Below are 19477 nucleotides of genomic sequence, written 5' to 3'. Positions count from 1 at the left end.
TACAACTTCGTTTTTCTTTTAATTTTTTTTTTCAACGTTTATTTATTTTTGGGACAGAGAGAGAGCATGAACGGGTGAGGGGCAGAGAGAGAGGGAGACACAGAATCAGAAACAGGCTCCAGGCTCTGAGCCATCAGCCCAGAGCCCGACCTCACAGACCGCGAGATCGTGACCTGGCTGAAGTCGGACGCTCAACCGACTGCGCCACCCAGGCGCCCCTACAACTTCGTTTTTCAATTCAGACATGTTAGTACTTGTTTCAAGAAATAGTCTAAAAACCACTGGGAAACAAAATATGGAATACAATTTATAAAACTTATGATTAAAAGCAGTCAAATCAATATTAAAATAACATAGATACAATGTCACTAACATACCCATTTTTATAAAAGCTATAAAAACAACAATAAATTTGTATGCAGTTTCTCATTCTTTTAATTTATAATAATACAATGTAAGGCATAGTTTAAATAAATTATGAAATGAGAAGTATGATGACAGTTTTAAATATTTTTTCAGTAACTCTTTGTGTGTGTATAATTCTGACTTTTAGCTTTGGGGAAAAATTAAATAAGTATTACATAAAAATAGCTAAAACTGCCATCATTCACACTGCTACTTTTGATAGACATCATGTTCAAACTTCTCATATGTAAGTAACTAAAGAGAAAGGCAAATGACTAAAAAGACATTTCATCAAGTACTGCTGAAACCTAATTGGTCAGTAGCTAGCATAAAATTTTTTTTATTTTATTAGTAAGAAGTAGGATATATTATATATTTTTTAAAATTTTTTAATGTTTATTCTTGAGAGAGAGAGAGACATAGAGCACAAGTGGGGGAGGGGCAGAGAGAGATAGAGACACAGAATCTGAAGCAGACTTCAGGCTCCAAGCTTGTCAGCACAGAGCCCAACACGGAGCTCGAACCCACGAACTGTGAGATCATGACCTGAGCTGAAGTCAGATGCTTAACCGACTGAGCCACCCAGGCACCCCTGGATATATTACATATTTTATAAGATGGGGATTGACTATGTTTGAAAGAAAATTTATGTTTGATATTTTCATATGTTTGATAAATATCTTATTGAATAATGCACATCGGCTAAAATAAATCACATAAAAATTTAATCTGCTAGTTTTATTCATAGTAAATTAAAGTACTGGTAAACCAGGAAAATATTACAGTTAGATTTAAAAGAATCAGCATCATTAATCTGTTCTGCTACAGCTGTTTGAAGGAAGATTCCTTCCCAGCCAAAGGTATGTCTCAGGAAAAATAGCCCTTTTTAATTGAAATATAGTTGCCATCCAATGTTATATTAGTTTCAAGTGTACAACATAGTGATTCAACAATTGTATACATTACTCAGTGCTCACCACCATAAGTACAGTCACCATTTGTCACCATCTGTTATTACAATTTTATTGACTATATTTCCTATGCTGTACTCTCATCTCAATGATTTATTTATAACTGGTAGTTTGTACCTCTTGATCCCCTTCACCTGTTTCACCCATCCCCCCCCCCCCACCTCCTTCCCCTCTGGCAATCATCAGTTCTTTGTATTTATGATTCTGTTTCTGTTTGTTCATTTGTTTTGTTTTTTGGATTCCACTTATAAGTAAAAGCATCTGGTATTTGTCTTTACCTGACTTATTTCACTTCACATAATAACCTCTGGGTCCATTCATGTTGTCACAAATGGCAAGATCTCATTCTTTTTTATTACTGAGTAATATTCCAATAGCCTGTATCTTTTAGAGATTCATTCTGAAATATCTACATATGAAATGATATTATATCTAGGATTTGTAAAATTATAAAAGAGTGGTGAGAACCATACTTTACCTCTGTGGTCTTCCTTCCGAAACCCATAACCACAGTTTAACCATGCCAAACGTATCAGACAAATCCCACCTAAGGAATGTTTTGCAAAATATCTGAGCAGTATACCTCAAAACTATCAAAGCCATCAAAACCAAGGAAAGTCTAAGAAATTGTCACAGACGAGGGGCGCTCAGTCAGTTAAGTGTCCGACTTCGTCTCAGGTCATGATCTCGCGGCCCGTGAGTTCGAGCCCCGCGTCGGGCTCTGTGCTGACAGCTCACAGCCCAGAGCCTGTTTCAGATTATGTGTCTCCCTCACTCTGACTTTCCCTCATTCATTCTCTGTCTCAAAAATAAATAAATGTTAAAAAAAAATTTTTTTTAAAGAAATTGTCACAGACGAGAGGAGACTAAGGAGACATGATAACTCCATGTAATGTGGTATCCTGGATGGAATCCCAGAAGAGAAAAAGGACATTAGGGGGAAACTAGCAAAATCCATAAAAAGTATGTAGTTTAGCTACTAGTACTGTGCCAAAGTTGGTTCTTTAAAAAGTTCTTTAAAAAGTTGGTTCTTTAAAGTAAGATGTTACCAATAGGGAAAAATGGGCATTGAATATGTAAGAACCCAGTACTATCTTTTGCAATTTTTAGTAAATCTAAGACCATTCTAAAACAGATTTTTAAAAAATATATAAGAGTAATAATGAAGAAGGAAAAGCAGAGAGGTGTGTGATTGGAGCAGGAATGGCCACATGTTGATGGTTATTGCAGCTTATAATGGAAGTCCATTATACTATTCTGTCTACATTTGTTTATGTTTAAAATTCTCTTTAGTAAGAAGGTAAAAATAGATATGTATGTTGTACTGGGGGTCCACAAAAGCATCCTCAGTTTTGATAATTTGCTAGGAATGCTCACAGGACTCAGCATATGATTATACTCACAGCTACCATTTATTGCAGCAAAAGGATAGAAAATAAAATCAGCAAAGAGAAAATGCACATGGAGCAGTCCAAAGGAGACCAAACACAAACATCCCAGAGTCCTCTTCCTATGGAGTCATATAGAATGCATTTAATTCTGCCCCAGCATCAAACTGTGACAATGCATGTCACACTGTCTACCAGGGAAGCTCATTAAAGAATCTCAGAGTTTTTACTGGGAGCAGGGCACACAGGCACCCTCTACCTAGCACATATCAAGATTCCAGTTCTTAGAACAAATTCAGCACAAACCAAATTGTTTGCACAAACATTTTAGGCTAGTGAGCCATCCTTTTCATTTAGGGAAAGTGTCTTATCAGTGTAGGACACTTTTACCAGTCAAGTTCCCAAATGCCAGCCAAAGGCTAACCTTGCAAGCACGCCTTTCTAAGGATAGCAGTCTCAGACCTAAACACACACACCCACACCCACACCCACACACACACACCCACGGGCATACAACTCTCTGAGATATAGCACAGAGATGTTTCATAACCCACACCCTCCTCCGGCTATGGAAGGTGTCCCCACAACCCTCACTTGGAGACCTGAGCTACTATTCTGGGTCAGACGTGCATGTCTGAGGGAAGAAGGGAGGATCTGTGAGTTGTGGAATGCTGAGAAGAGGAAATCCCAATTCTCTGAGCGAGCCTCGTTCCAAATTAGCCTGGAACTCTGCACTCTTTTTCCTTGCTTTTTTCCTTCTGTACATGAGACTAAAGCTCTGAGAAATTGACGCTGAGGATAGAAGAGAAAGAAGGGCAGAAAGGAAAAATGGTAAAGAAAGATGAGAACTTTGGAGAGGAAGAGGCACGGTTGGGTCGGCAAACTGCTCTAGTTATCTCCTGAATCCATTCTTAGTGCATGAGGGTTATGATTGTCCCGTAGCACAGTGAGTCTGAGGCTCCTAAAATGCATGCAAGTGGTGATGTCCAGAATCTGGAGCTTGTGAAGAGCTGAGGGATACAGGGCCACAATGGTTCCCAACCCCTTCAAATGAGGTAATACATACGGTGTCAGATACACTGCAGTACATCAGCAATGAGCAGTTTTGTTAAATCTGGTATGTGAAGAGTGTATCTGTGTGTGTGGGGGGGGGGGGGGCTGGTGTTAAAGTAATTACTATAACTTCCGTCACCCTGTTTGGCTTTAAGAAAAAAATTTTTCATGTGTGGAAACCTCAAAAAGGAAATGGTCCAGGCTTCTCTTAATCTCTTACAGGCCAAAGAGTCCCAGTTGGTGATACACAAGGTAGAAGTCATCAGCACCCAGAAGCTATGATGATGAGGGATAGAAGCAGAAAAATGCTCACCTTTAGTCTAGAAGGCTGACCTATATCCTGTATAGTTCTGATAAGGATCTATCAGATCCTTATCTATCAGATAAGGATCTAGCTGGTTGCTACATTTTTAATATAGAAAGAGAGAAATCTTGTGAAAGTAGTTTTACAAGTAGAAATTCGAAGAAAACAGTAATGATCTAATACTCCCTGCACGTCCCCTCCTCCCCCTTGAACACTATATAACCACCAGCTTTCATACAGCAAAGGTGCAGGTCTTTCTACCCACAGGTCCTGTCCTTAAAATTGCTAAGTTGCACTGTAAAACCTCTCAAGAATTCCTTCTTGACAGGGCTCGCTCAACAATCCCACAACAGGAGTGAAGAGGGTCGCCCAACAGAGCTTCAGGAGAAATGAAGGCTCTGGGACCAGACCATTTCAGGAACTCACTAAAGAAGAGGCACCAACAATAGACGGCTAACCAAGAATAGCCAAAGAGATGGGAAAAAAGCAAGTGGAAGGAAGTGGGGTAAAGACGGCCTGAGAGGGAGTAAAGAAAATCAAGAGGGTGCAAGCCAACAGTTCTGTTTAAGAGGGGAATTAACCACAGTAACTGCCAAACTCCGTCCCTGGTACTACGTCTATATCTCTTTGGGCTCTTGCACAGTTATATTTCCTCCACTTACAACGTATCAAGCAGGTCTGAATCTTACTCATTTTTCTCCTCCATAGAGCTTTATGTCTACTGCTCAATTAATATCAGTGAAATGATATGAAAAACATGTGAAAAGCCACCGGGACACGGATCCCACTCGTAAACCTGTTGCAGAAACCAAGTTGCCAGCGACAAGACCACACTACGCAGGCGCAAAGGCAGAACCCACTGGCTTCCTCCCGGTCTTTGCATTTGGCGCGAAATCCTGGCTCCGTGGGCTGGACTAATGCAGAAGCCACGCTCATTGGGCAGGTTTGGCGCGAAATCCTCCAGTTCCTGCGCCACGATTGGTTCCGGCAATCCCTGTGGGCGAGGGGGCGGGCGGTAGCGGCGGCGGCGCGCGCAAAGTGGTGGCGTCTGTGGTGAAGTGATTGGTAGTGGTGGAGCGTGGCGGTGGCGGCCCCTTAGCACTGAACAGCCATGGACCTCGCGGCGGCAGCGGAGCCGGGCGCCGGCAGCCAGCACCTGGAAGTCCGCGACGAGGTGGCGGAGAAATGCCAGAAATTGTTCCTGGATTTCTTGGAGGAGTAAGTCCGCGGGCGCCCCTTCCTCGCGGAACTTCCCCGAGCTGCCCCTGTCCGCTTCCGGAGCCCGGGAGCCCGCCGACTCGCGGCTCCCAGGGCCGGGCTGGGCCCTAGGGCCGGCGCATGTTGGGGGGGGAACCGGGGGCCCGCGCGCCTTGCAGAGCGTCCTATTTCCCACTCGGGGCTTAGCCAGGTCGCCGCGAGCGGTAAAATCCCATCTTGAGTCCCTCAAACTGCCAGTACCGTGGGTATGCGCAGCGCTTTGGTCCCGTCGTTCCGTCCTCACAACCTGTAAGGCTGGTGATCCCGTCGCCCCTGGTTACCTGAGCGGAAACGGAGGCTCGGGGAGCATAAGTAGTAGCAAGACCGAGTGGGGGCCCCTGCAAAGTCCTGATGGGACCGGGCACCCAGGCCTCTGGTGTTGGGGGCGCCGAGGGCCCGGGCTGCCTTTGGAGCCATGGAGGCACTCGTGTGAACCCTGAGGGCAGACAGATGCTCGGGTGAGCCCTGATCTGCTTCAAAGTGTCTGAGCGTATTCCCCTCCTTCCCTCCATCCTTCCGTTTCCTTCCACCGTAAGCCCCCCGACACGCACACACTTTTTTTTTTTAAGTTGCCTTCTAGGCTCCTGGCCTCTCGTAATCCCCCACTGCCTGGGTTTCCGCCTCTGCCGCCAGTTACTTCGTGCAGATGTATTACTTCTTTCCCTAAGAGGATGGACTTTGGAATGTCTTGTGAAATTTTTTTTAATTGTAAAATATACATAAAACTTACCATTTAACCTTGTTTAAGTGTAGAGTTCGGTGTCATTAAGTATGTATATGCACTTTGTTAAGCAACTGCCCCCACCATCCAACGACTGAACTCTGGTCTTCCCGAACTGAAACTCTGCATCAACTAAACAGTAACTCCCCATTCCCACCCCCCCCCCCCAGCACCTGGCAGCCACCATTCTACTTAACCATGACTTTCACTGTTCTAGTTACCTCGTGTACTTGGAGCTATACTTGGAGTATTTGGCCTTTTGTGACCAATTTATTTCACTTACCATAATGTCTTCAAGGTTCATTCACGTGTACAACATTGTGTCGGGATTTCTTTTTAAGGCTGAATAATACTTCACTGTATGCATATACCACTTTTTGTCCATTCATCCATCCATGGACATTTGGGTTGTTTCCACACTTTTATTATTGTGCATAATTCTGCCATCTCATGAAATTCTGATACATTTGAAACCATAATTTATATCCCCCGTCTTTGGCATTGTTATTCTCTGCCTGACAGCTATTCATCTTTCAAAGCGCAGCTAAAGACTCACACCTCCTTTGTGAAACTCTGTAAATCTTTCAGGCAGCACCAGTCCTTTCTTCCCTTATGCTCCTAAGGTGCCATTTTCCATTATCTCTGGTAATGAAACTTACCGTGTCTTTACCTGTCAGCCACTTCCATCTTGAATGTAAATCCCATCCTTAACCCCACCTAGCCACCACACCACATTACAAAAGTCCTCAATTAATGTTTCATTTTAATGAAGAATATGATTGCCTTAACTGCCTTGCAGTTTACCATACAGCTGGATGCTGGGGATAATGATGAATGAGAGAAATAAATCACTCTGTTTGGGTGGGGGGGGGGGTTAACTCCCCCTCAGAATTCCAACTTTGATTTGCCCTTGTTTATGGAGTAAAGTCTCAAATTCTTCACAGCTCCTCTTCCCAGTTTCATCTTCCACAACCAGCCTGTCATCTCTGTATTCCTCTACCTTTTCTGACATTGCCACTTGAAAACATCTATAGTGAGTCTAACCACTACTGGAGTTTTTTTGGTGTTTGTGTTTGCTTTGTTTTCTTTCAAATTCTAAACATCTTTCAAGGCTGAATTCCAGTGTCCTCTTTTTTTTTATTTTTTTTTAACGTTTATTTATTTATGAGAGATCAAGAGAGACAAAGCGTGAGTGGGTGAGGGGCAGAGAAAGGAAGACACAGAATCCAAAGCAGGCTCCAGGCTCTGAGCTGTCAGCACAGGGCCCGACGTGGGGCTCAAACCCACAAACCATGGGATCATGACCTGAGCCAAAGTCAGATGCTTAACCAACTGAGCCACCCAGGTGCCCCTCCAATGTCATCTTTTAAATGCTTGAAGCCTTTCTGGATGTTCTTGTTGGGCAGAATTATTTATAATCCCACAGCACATTTTTTGTATCTCCTTTTTTTCTTTTGTTGTTAAAGGAACGCTTAACATGAGATCTACCCTCTTAACAAATTTTTAACTATGCAATACATTATCATTGACTGTAAATACAGTGTTATACAGTAGATCTCTTAAAGCTTATTCAGTCTCACTTGACTGTTGCTTAGTAACTCCACATTTCCCTCCCTTGCTCTAGCTTCTGGCAGCCATCATTCCACTATTTAATTAATTAATTAAAGTAAGCTCTGCACCAACCTGGGGCTTGAGCTCCCTGCCCTGAGATCAAGAGTCACATGCTCTACCAACTGAGCCCACCAGCCACCCTCATTCCACTTTGATTCTATAAATTTGACTATTTAGTTATTTCATATAGGTAGGATCATGCAGTATTTATCTTTCTATGATTGGCGTATTTCATTTTGTGTAATGTCCTCAGGGTTTATCAATGTTGACACGTATAGCAGAATTTACTTTTTTTTTTTTTTACTTTTTTTTTTTTTTTCAACGTTTATTTATTTTTGGGACAGAGAGAGACACAGCATGAACGGGGGAGGGGCAGAGAGAGAGGGAGACACAGAATCGGAAACAGGCTCCAGGCTCTGAGCCATCATCCCAGAGCCTGACGCGGGGCTTGAACTCACGGACCACGAGATCATGACCTGGCTGAAGTCGGACGCTCAACCGACTGCGCCACCCAGGCGCCCCCAGAATTTACTTTTTAAGACTGAGTAGTGTTCCGTTGTATATGTATACATTTTCTTTACTCATTTGTCATGGACATTTAGGTTCTCTTGCTACCTCTTTAATAGGAGGGTATGATCCTATGATCATGTCAGTCCTAGGGCAGGAACAACACTGTCATTTTTAGCTTTAAGTATCTCTGGTGTAATGCTTTGCAGGTAGATGTTCAGTAAATATGGGACAGCTAGGTATGCTGTATTTGAAGAAGGAATTGATTTTTGGTTCCAAGTGAATCTGCATTTATGTTAAAAGGACAAAAAGCAAAAATGGTGGTGGTAATCCTTAATTTTGTGTGTATATGTTTCTGTTTTTCTGAGGACTTGGGCATTGAAGCACCTCATTTCTGTATTTATTTTTATTCATGTTCTTAAATCAACAACTAGTCTGTCAGTTTTCTCTACAGAAATTGAATCTTTGGATTTCAAACTGCATTTCTTCATTTAATATTTTCCAATCTTAACTATATACAACAATAATAAAAGGATAGTTGGCATTTTTTATTAGAAAATATTAAATGAAGAAATGCAGTTTAGGCCTAGTTTTTCTCTGTTCTGGGCTCTGTGCAAAGCATTTACAGGCTTTCTCTCCTTTAAACTTCATAGTAATCTTATGAGATAAATGATGTCTTAATTTTTTTTTTCAAAAAGGTGGGATAAGTACTTGCCCATGTTATGCACTTAGTGAAATGAGCCTGTCTGACCCTAAAGCTGATGGTCATTTTAACCGATACACCAACTTATCAGGCATTTGGATTCTTCTTTTTACTGCATAATTCTTCAATTTAATAGGACTTGTGTGTATCTACAGGTTCCAGAACAGTGATGGAGAAATTAAGTACTTGCAATTAGCAGAGGAGCTCATTCGTCCTGAGAGAAACACATTGGTTGTGAGTTTTGTGGACCTGGAGCAATTTAATCAACAACTTTCTACCACCATTCAAGAGGAGTTCTATAGGTATGTTATATTAATCTTCTTTACTTTAAATAGGCATGGAACCTGTGAAGCCAGCTCTTCTAGGACTGGAAGTACTCATTTGTGAGGCAGAAGGTGAGGCCCTTTGATACAGCCAGTGGTCATTTTAGTATTGCTCTGAACAAATTTAGGCCTTTGTGGAGCTGAATATTTTACATGTCCAAATGTTGAAAACCTTTGCTTTCTATGTAGTTTTCCTAAGTTTTCAGAGGATCGCTTACTTTCTGTCAGGCATTCAGTGCTCTTGGTCTGTCATTCATTTAATCCTTTCCCTTGCCCCTAGGAGTAGGTATTTTGAGAAAGTGTGTGGATCCTGTTCTTGATCAGGGGTGTCTTTAAAGAAATGACATTGTTGTTCTTAAAGGTTAATTTTCTTCTGATTATAAAAGTAATGTGTATGTTGTAGGAAATAAAGTAGAGATGAGTAGAGGGAATACATATGTAATTCCACCATCCATAGATAACCATCATGAGCAGGTCTGCAAATGTGGAATTTCCTAAGGATCTTCTGGCACGTTTTGTTGTATTTCTAGGTGTATGTAACTATTGAGATCATATTGTAGACACAGTCTCCTGCCATTTCACATAACAGTATAACATTTTTCCATGTCATATAAAATCTTTTGAAAACATTTTTTTGAATGTTTATTTTTGATAGAGCACGAGACGGGGAGGGGCAGAGGCAGAGAGTGGGGGGACAGAGGATCCACAGCAGGCTCTGTGCTGACAGCACAGAGATTGGGGCTTGAACTCACAAACTGAGATCATGACCTGAGCTTAAGTTCGACGCTTAACTTACTGAGCCACCTAGGTGCCACTTGAAAACATTAAAAAAAAAATTTTTTTTTTTGTTTATTTATTTTTGAGAGAGGGAGGGAGAGACAGAGCGTGAGTAGGGGAGGGGCAGAGAGAGAGGGAGACACAGAATTTGAAGTAGGCTCCAGGCTCTGAGCTGTCAGCACAGAGCCCGATGCAGGGCTCGAACTCACAAACCATGAGATGATGGCCTGAGCCAAAGTTGGATGCCCAACTGACTGAGCCACCCAGATGCCCCTATTTTTAATTGCTGTATAAAGCAAGAAACATCTTTTTACATAAATCTTTGTCAGCATTTAGATCAAACAGATGCGAATATATATAAATAAAACCAGGTTAAAATAAACATTGTGGACAGTTGTGAAAGAAAATTAAGACCCAGGAATAAGGAGAGACAGCCCCATTCCTTTACATGGTAGGCTGGGAGATGGAATACCTGTTTCAATGTTTCTAATCATATCCAATCATCAAGAATGGTTGGGGGTGATAAGCAGCAGAGTTTATTGTGAGAATACACAGCAGAAAAAGTTGTGAGGGAGGTAGAAAGTCCAGGCTGGTAGTAGAAACACCTCTACTCATACCTCATACATAGGCTATGCAGCAGTTCTGTCTCCTAAAAGTAGCTCATTTTTCAGGGGTGCCTGCATAGCTCATTTGGTTAAACATGCAACGCTTTTTAAAAATTTTTTATTTATTTTATGTTTGTTTATTTTTGAGAGCGAGCATGAGCTGGGGACAGACAGAGAGAGGAAGACAGAATTTTAAGTGGACTCTGCTGACAGCAGAGCACCTGATATGGGGCTCAAACTTATGAACCATGAGATCATGACCTGAGCCAAAGTGAGCCCCTTAACCAACTGAGCCACCCAGGTTCCCAGAAGCATCCAATTCTTGATCTTGGCTCAGGTCATTATCTCACCATTTGCGAGATTGAGCCCCACATTGGGCTCTGTGCTGACAGTGTGGAGCCTGCTTGGAATTCTCTTTGCCCCTCCCTTGTTTGCGCACATGTACAACTCTCTCTCTCTCTCTCTCTCAAAATAAATAAACATGAAAGAAAGGAATGAAGGAAAGGAAAGGAAAGGGAAAGGGGGAAGGAAAGGAGGAAGGAAGGAAGGAAAAAGAAAGGAAGAAGCTTATTTTTCAGAGGACTTCAGATCCCACTATTGAAACAAACCAAGCTGCAACAGCTACTGGGAACCTACCTCAAGAGGACATACACACTTCAGTCTAACCAGTCAAGTGGATTGTTAGTGCCAGTTTGCTCTCATGTCCATACACATATTGCTCCTCTCGTCCATTTTTCAATCAAGAATTAAACCTAGAAAAATATACTAGGCCTTGACACCAAACGGGAGGCCGTGTTGCTAGATTGTAAACCACCAAGATTGTTTAGGTATAGTCATCTTGGACAGAGGAGTGGCCTGTACTGTGGGTGCCAAATGATTATTTAAAGATAGTAGATGGGAATGCAAGCTGGTGCAGCCACTCTGGAAAACAGTATGGAAGTTCCTCAAAAAACTAAAAATAGAACTACCCTACGACCTAGCAATTGCTCTACTAGGCATTTATCCAAGGGATATAGGTGTGTTGTTTCGAAGGGACACATGCACCCCCATGTTTATAGCAGCACTATCAACAATAGCCAAAGTATGGAAAGAGCCCAAATGTCCACTGATGGATGAATGGATAAAGAAGATGTGTTATATATATATACAATGGAGTATTAGTCGGCAATCAAAAAGAGTGAAATCTTGCCATTTGCAACTACGTGGATGGAACGTGGATCCATGTGGATCCTCTACGTGGATACTAGAGGGTATTATGCTAAGTGAAATTATTCAGAGAAAGACAAATCCTATGACTTCACTCATATAAGGACTTTAAGAGACAAAACAGATGAACATAAGGGAAGGGAAACAAAAATAATATAAAAACAGGGAGGGGGACAAAACAGAAGAGACTCATAAATATGGAGAACAAACTGAGGGTTACTGGAGGGGTTGTGGGAGTGGGGGATGAGCTAAATGGGTAAGGGGCACTAAGGAATCTACTCCTGAAATCATTGTTGCACTATATGCTAACTAATTTGGATGTAAATTTAAGAAAATAAAAAATAAAGCAAGTTAAGGGAAAAAAAAGAATAGTAGATTATAAAAAGAAAGAACATAATCATGCACAGGAAAGAAAAAAGAATACAAATGCAATTATCTCAGAATTTTAAGAAAGACAAAAGCATGTAGAGCAGACTTTAAATAATTTTTTTTTTTAATTTTTTTTTTTCAACGTTTATTTATTTTGGGGACAGAGAGAGACAGAGCATGAACGGGGGAGGGGCAGAGAGAGAGGGAGACACAGAATCGGAAACAGGCTCCAGGCTCTGAGCCATCAGCCCAGAGCCTGACGCGGGGCTCGAACTCACGGACTGCGAGATCGTGACCTGGCTGAAGTCGGACGCTTAACCGACTGCGCCACCCAGGCGCCCCTAAATAATTTTAATATGCTTCAGATTTAGAGATTTTTATCTTCGTTTTTATTATTTTTGTCATATTATTTGAAATTGTTAACTTAGAAAAGATGTCCGTTATTTTAACTCCTTGAAAGAAACAAAATACAAATATTATTTTATTGCTATGATTACATTGATTACTATTTCTCTTGTGACAGCCTGTCATATTTAATAGTACCTTTCATTTTCCTAAACCTGCTGCATCATTCATAATGGCTTTGTTATGTTTCCTTACTGTGGGTTAAAAGGTCTTTGATTTATTGTGGCATTTCTTCCTTAAGGGACTGTAATTTTTTAATATATGAAACAAACAAACAAAAGCTGGTGTACATAAATATGTATTCAGTTGAAATGTGATAATAATGCCTTATCATTTTCCTCCTTAGGGTCAGTCATGTCAATAGAGATTGCATGAAATATTGTAGCTCTGTTCACAATTGAATAATGAAGCTGAATTTATTTGTTATAATTCCCTTATCTCTTAATCTACAAGAAATTAAGTTCAGGAACTTTTTGGGATTGGATATGAAATAATTTTAGTCTGGTTTGTTCTATTCTTAAGTTGCTGGCCCTTGCTGTCTTTATTTTTTTTTAAATATGTAATTGTACCAAAGAAAAAAGAGAGAGATACAAACCAAGAAACACACTCTTAACTATACTGAACAAACTGATGGCTATCAGAGGGGAGGTGGATGGGGCAACGGGTGAAATAGGTGATGGGGATTAAGGAGTGCACTTGTGATGAGCACCGGGTGTTGTATGGAAGTGTTGAATCACTGTATTGTACACCTGAAACTAATATTACACTGTATGTAAACTATACTGGATTTAAAATAAAACAAACAAAACAACAACAACAAAATAAAATAAAGATAGTAGGTATTTGGGTATAGGATTTTATCGTTGGTGTTTCTGTTGTCTTAGATCTATTTGTTGGGCTAGGAGAGGATTGGAAGACACTCATAGACCTAGAGTAGATGATAGAAGTGTCCTGCATAGTTAAATTTTAAGGCTTGGTTGTAACCAGGTGAAATTGCTTAGTCTTAGCTGTTTGCAAGCATGAAAGGTAAAGGGGGCCTTGGTAGGCCTCTTGAAGATGTCATGTGATTTTTATTTGTTTGTTTTTCAGAGTTTACCCTTACCTATGTCGGGCCTTGAAAACCTTTGTCAAAGACCGAAAAGAGATTCCTCTTGCCAAGGATTTTTATGTTGCATTCCAAGACCTACCTACCAGACACAAGTAAGAGACTCTTCTTTGAAAGGAAAGGAATTCACCAAACAGTATACACATCACTTAATGGTTAGAAAAGTAGGGAGGTGGTAGTCTTCTATATGTAAAGAGTTAGGTTCAGTTATCTATAAAGTTTGGTTTTGGAGAAATCATTTTTCTAGGGAGATGAAATGGAAAGTAAGTTAAAGCAGTTTCTGGGGATTGTCATATTTCAGGACATCTTGCAGGGGACATTTGGGGGGAAATCAATCAAGTGAGAAAATAAGAAAACTGAAAATAGTCTAGAGAATTTCATGAATCTTTGAAAAATTTTGTCAGAGCTTAAATGGCGTAACTTTAAAAACATTTTTTCCCTTTAGCAGTGATTTATTTTTTTTATTTTTTTATTTTTTTTTAATTTTTTTTTTAACGTTTTTATTTATTTTTGAGACAGAGAGAGACAGAGCATGAACGGGGGAGGGGCAGAGAGAGAGGGAGACACAGAATCGGAAGCAGGCTCCAGGCTCTGAGCCATCAGCCCAGAGCCCGACGCGGGGCTTGAACTCATGGACCGCGAGATCATGACCTGAGCTGAAGTCGGATGTTTAACCAACTGAGCCACCCAGGCGCCCCCCTTTAGCAGTTATTTAAAGAGTAAATACAGTGGAAGAAATTGAAGTGATATTTTGAAAACTTAAACTGCTGAAAATTACTTGTAAAGTGGCCAAGTTATTTAATATAAAATGAGTTTGTGAGGTAAAGGAAGTGTTTCTGAACTGAGTTGCTGAGGTCTTTTGTATGATTACTATGAGACTAATACAGCTTATTTAGAAATAGTAGGTAAGCAAAAAATATATTTGCATATAAAATGGGATCATCTTGTTTTATAATTGTAATTTCATTTCTTTGGTGTCCTTTATTTACTTTTTCATATTTGTGTATTTTGCTGTGAATACATAAGCATTGTGTAATTTAGGAATAGGCACATTGACTAAATCATTCTTGGAGAAGAATCTGCAAAGAATTCCTTCTTTCCATTTATTTATTTGTTTATTTAGTATTTTTTGTTTTTTTGTTTTTATCATAATTATCATTGAATACCCTGTCATTAAAATGGAAATATTTCTTAGGTTGAAAATGAATATTTACAATATTTACTAATGGTACATCTGTCTTTAAACAGAATTCGAGAACTTACCTCATCCAGAATTGGTTTGCTCACTCGCATCAGTGGGCAGGTGGTACGGACTCATCCAGTTCACCCAGAGCTTGTGAGTGGAACATTTTTGTGCTTGGACTGTCAGACAGTGATCAAGGATGTAGAACAGCAGTTCAAGTACACACAGCCGAACATCTGCCGAAATCCAGTTTGTGCCAACAGAAGGAGATTCTTGCTGGATACAAATAAATCGAGATTTGTTGATTTTCAAAAGGTATTTTTTAACTTCTGTTTGTTTCAGATTCAGTCTATGCTAATAATTCACTTCTAGGCACATGGCAGTTGTTACAAGCTTATTTAGGCAATGTTAAATTCAGTTTTTACGTAAGTGGAAGATCATTATATGTGACTACAGATTTAAACCCAAAACTCTTAATGCCGATTTCAATTATCAATGTATAAATGTGTCTTAAACTTTAATAACTTGGATTGGAAGCTCCTTCAGACTATGACAGAATATTTTGTGAGAGAATAAATAGTAAACGATGATGATGATGATGATGATGATGATGGGCTAGTGTTAAAACTTTGAAGAAGTGGAAACTTGTTAGATACACTCTCAAGTTGATGGTTAGGAGGGAGGGAGGCATGAATAAAAGGACAGGCGAAAATGGACATGTTTATTGATGGCAGTGAGGATTATCATGATTGAAATAGAGGAGCCAAATTGGAGATCATCTGAAGGATGATTTGGTGTGAAGCATGTAGGTACGCAGAGCCTTAAAATCTCAGGTTGGGAAGTTCAGACCTTTCTTGATAAAAAAGGGGAATATATGTGAACCTTTCTTTTTTAAAGGTAGATTAATGGGACATTGATGTATGGCATATAACAACAAACTAATAATGAGATAGTTGTAGTTACCTGGGCAAGAGTTGGATGGTAGCAATACGAATGAGGTTGCAGGGGGCGCATGTCTCAGATCTGTACAGGACTTAGTAACTCTGTGATAGGCAAAGGAAAAGAAAAGGTGCAGCTGCTCAAGCACTCAAGCATGAGGGAATGAGTACCACACTAAAATAATTAATATTAACTTCAGTTTTTATCCCTTATTTAGTGTAGCATCAGTCTGTTACTTAGTTTATATGAAGCACATACTCCACCAACAACTTTGGGTAAGGGGTGTTTAGTGTTTGAAAAAGAACATAGCCAAATATAAAGTATAAATCTAGATTAGGTCTTGGTTTGGAAAAACAAAAAACAGGGGCGCCTGGGTGGCACAGTCGGTTAAGCGTCCGACTTCAGCCAGGTCACGATCTCGCGGTCCGTGAGTTCGAGCCCCGCGTCAGGCTCTGGGCTGATGGCTCAGAGCCTGGAGCCTGTTTCCGGTTCTGTGTCTCCCTCTCTCTCTGCCCCTCCCCTGTTCATGCTCTGTCTCTCTCTGTCCCAAAAATAAATAAACGTTGAAAAAAAAAATTTTTTTTTAAAAAAAAAGAAAAAACAAAAAACAGTTATAATAAAGGACATTATTCACAATTGAGGAAATTTAAGGATGGTCTAGATAATAGATTTTATGGAATTAAATATTACTTAATTTTCTTGGTATGGTAAAGATTCTGTGGTTATATAGGATGTCTTTACTCTTAGGAGATGAATGCTAAAATAGGGGTGAAGTATTTTGATTTTTATGCATTTTTCAAATAATACGGTAAAAATATGTGTGTGTCTAAGTAATATTGACAGTAGTGTTGGGGTGCCTGGCTGGGTGACTCAGTCAGTTGGGTGACTGACTCTTGATTTCAGCTCAGGTCATGATCTCAGGATTGTGAGATCGATCAAGCCCTGTGTCATGATCTGAGCTGAGTCTGGAGCCTGCTTGGAATTCCCTTTTTCTCTTCTCTCTCTGCCCCTCCTCCGTTTGAGCCTGCGTGCTCTCCCTCTCTCTCAAATAAACTTAAAAAAAAAAAAAGGTAGTGTTGAGGTGGAGTGTATAGAGTATGTGAATTTTTTTTTTTTAATTTTTTTAAATGTTTACTTTTGAAGGAGAGAGAGCATGAGCAGGGAAGGGGCAGAGAGAGAGAGGGAGAATCAGAAGCAGGCTCCAGGCTGTGAGTTGTTAGCACAGAGCCCGATATGGGGCTCGAACCCACAAGCCATGAGATCATGAATGACCTGAAGTCAGTCGCTCAACTGACTGAGCCACCCAAGCGCCCTGAGTAAGTGAAATTTTTCATAATATTTCCCTGAAAATTTGGAGGAAGATGGAACAGAGCAGATATTTAACTACATAGTCAGGACAAGGAGGAGCAAAAAATTTTTTAGAGTTTTTTTTTTTTTTTTTTTTTAATGTTTATTTTTGAGTGAGAGAGTGCATGTGCGCTCAAGTGGTGGAAGGGCAGAGAGAGAGGGAGACACCAAATTACAAGCAGGCTCCACACTCTGAGTTGTTTGTGCAGAGCCCATCATGGGGCTTGAACCCACAAACTGAAATCACGCATGACCTGAGCCAAAGGCTGACACTCAACCGACTGAGCCACCAAGGCACCTCAGAAAAATGTTTTTTTAATTTTTTTAATTTTTTTTTTTAACGTTTTATTTTTATTTTTGAGACAGAGAGAGACAGAGCATGAATGGGGGAGGGTCAGAGAGAGAAGGAGACACAGAATCTGAAACAGGCTCCAGTCTCTGAGCTGTTAGCACAGAGCCCGACGCGGGGCTCAAACTCACGGACCGCGAGATCATGACCTGAGCCGAAGTCGGACGCTCAACCGACTGAGCCACCCAGGTGCCCCGGTTTATTTCTTGAGAGAGAGAGAGCAGAGGAGGGTCAGAGAAAGAGGGAGACAGAATCCCAAGCAGGCCCTGTGATCAGTGCGCAGAGCCCAATGTGGGGCTCAAACTCACAAACCGTGAGATCATGACCTGAGCTGAAATCAAGAGTCGGATGCTTACTGACTGAGCCACCCAGGCACCCCCTGGAAAAATTTTTTTAATGAAAGTAAAAGTGAAGTTTTAATTTTTTTAATTTTTTATTATTTTAATTCCAGTATATTTAACATATAGTGTGATATTAGTTTGAGGTATACAATATAGTGATTGAGCAGTTCCACATATTACTCAGAGTTCATCATGATAAGTGTACTAAAAGTGAAGTTTTTAGGAGCACCTGGGTGGCTCAATTGGTTAAGTATCTGACTTCGGCTCAGGTCATGATCACGAAGTTTGTGAGTTTGAGCCCCGCATTAGGGGCAGAACCCGCCTGAAGCCTGCTTCGGATTGGAGTTGCAGGATAGAGTTGGTTTTTTTTTTTTTGTTTTTTTTTTTTTAACATAGTTTATTGTCAAATTGGCTAACGTACAGTGTGTAAAGTGTGCTCTTGGTTTTTGGGGTAGATTCCCATGGTTCATCTACATTCAACACCCAGTGCTCATCCCAACAAGTGCCCTCCTCAGTGCCCATCACCCATTTTCCTCTCTCCCCCGGGGTAGAGAATTTTTAAGATGAATTTTGGCAAATGTCAAAAGTCTGCAAACGGTGAGAGTTTGGAATACATCACTATTTGTCAATATTTGTGGCATTAATTTAGATTATATGACATTTGAAAGATAATCTCTTCTCATTCTTAGCCATTTATTTGTTTTGTTATAGGTTCGTATTCAAGAGACCCAAGCTGAGCTTCCTCGAGGGAGTATCCCCCGAAGTTTAGAAGTGATCTTGAGAGCTGAAGCTGTGGAGTCAGCTCAAGCTGGTGACAAGTGTGACTTTACAGGGACATTGATTGTTGTGCCTGATGTCTCTAAGCTTAGCATACCAGGTCAGTAATCTTTAGCTCACATTTAACAATTCTCATTACCTAAACTGCAGAACATTTAGCTTCTCGAATCTTTCTTTTCTTATTTTTGGCTACCAATCAGAGGGTGAGCAAGGAAGTATAAGAATAGAGACAAATTAATTTTGCTACAAAAAGCACTGCTCTGAAAAATTTCAAAGCCTAAATGAAATCTTTGGATTTATAGGTTTTGTTTTTTTAAGCAATTTTGATTCTCAGCACTTTTGGTATTTGAGCTGTAAAACAAACTATCATTCATTCTTTCAGGAGCACGCGCTGAAACTAATTCCCGTGTAAGTGGTGTTGATGGATATGAAACGGAAGGCATTCGAGGACTCCGGGCTCTTGGTGTTAGGGACCTTTCATACAGGCTGGTCTTTCTTGCCTGCTGTGTTGCACCCACCAACCCAAGGGTGAGTCTTACAATGGCAAGATTGAGAAAGACCTCCCGTGGGGCTGCCACAGTATAGGCTTCTGAAACTACTGAATTATCTAGTCACTGTTAAAGGGGAGCAGGGTGGTTTGGTTTTTTAGTTTTATTTATTTATTAAATTTATTTCTCTTGAGAGAGAACACACACATGCATGCACACACATGAACTGGGGAGGAGCAGAGAGAGAGAATCCCAAGCAGGCTCTGCATGGTCAGTGTGGAGCCCGACTCAGGGCTCAAACCCATGAACCGTGAGATCATGTCCTGTGCCAAAATCAAGAGTC

At 40.6% G+C, this 19477-nt stretch overlaps 1 protein-coding gene across 1 annotated transcript in view; it reads left to right on the top strand.

Moving 5' to 3' along the window:
• Positions 1 to 5115: 5115 nt before the first annotated feature.
• MCM6 (minichromosome maintenance complex component 6) overlaps positions 5116 to 19477 on the top strand; it is a 40094-nt gene continuing 25732 nt past the window's right edge. Inside the window, exons 1-6 of the mRNA XM_045479665.1 lie at positions 5116 to 5339; positions 9076 to 9222; positions 13695 to 13805; positions 14959 to 15208; positions 18581 to 18746; positions 19029 to 19174. Coding sequence (XP_045335621.1) covers positions 5233 to 5339; positions 9076 to 9222; positions 13695 to 13805; positions 14959 to 15208; positions 18581 to 18746; positions 19029 to 19174 — 927 coding nt within the window. The 5' untranslated portion in view covers positions 5116 to 5232. The remainder of the gene's footprint in view (positions 5340 to 9075; positions 9223 to 13694; positions 13806 to 14958; positions 15209 to 18580; positions 18747 to 19028; positions 19175 to 19477) is intronic.

This window comes from Leopardus geoffroyi, chromosome C1, assembly GCF_018350155.1.
Source record: "Leopardus geoffroyi isolate Oge1 chromosome C1, O.geoffroyi_Oge1_pat1.0, whole genome shotgun sequence".
NCBI classification, from domain to species: domain Eukaryota; kingdom Metazoa; phylum Chordata; class Mammalia; order Carnivora; family Felidae; genus Leopardus; species Leopardus geoffroyi.
The sequence above is the reverse complement of the archived record's forward strand: the minus strand, read 5'-3'. Positions and strand labels throughout refer to the sequence as shown.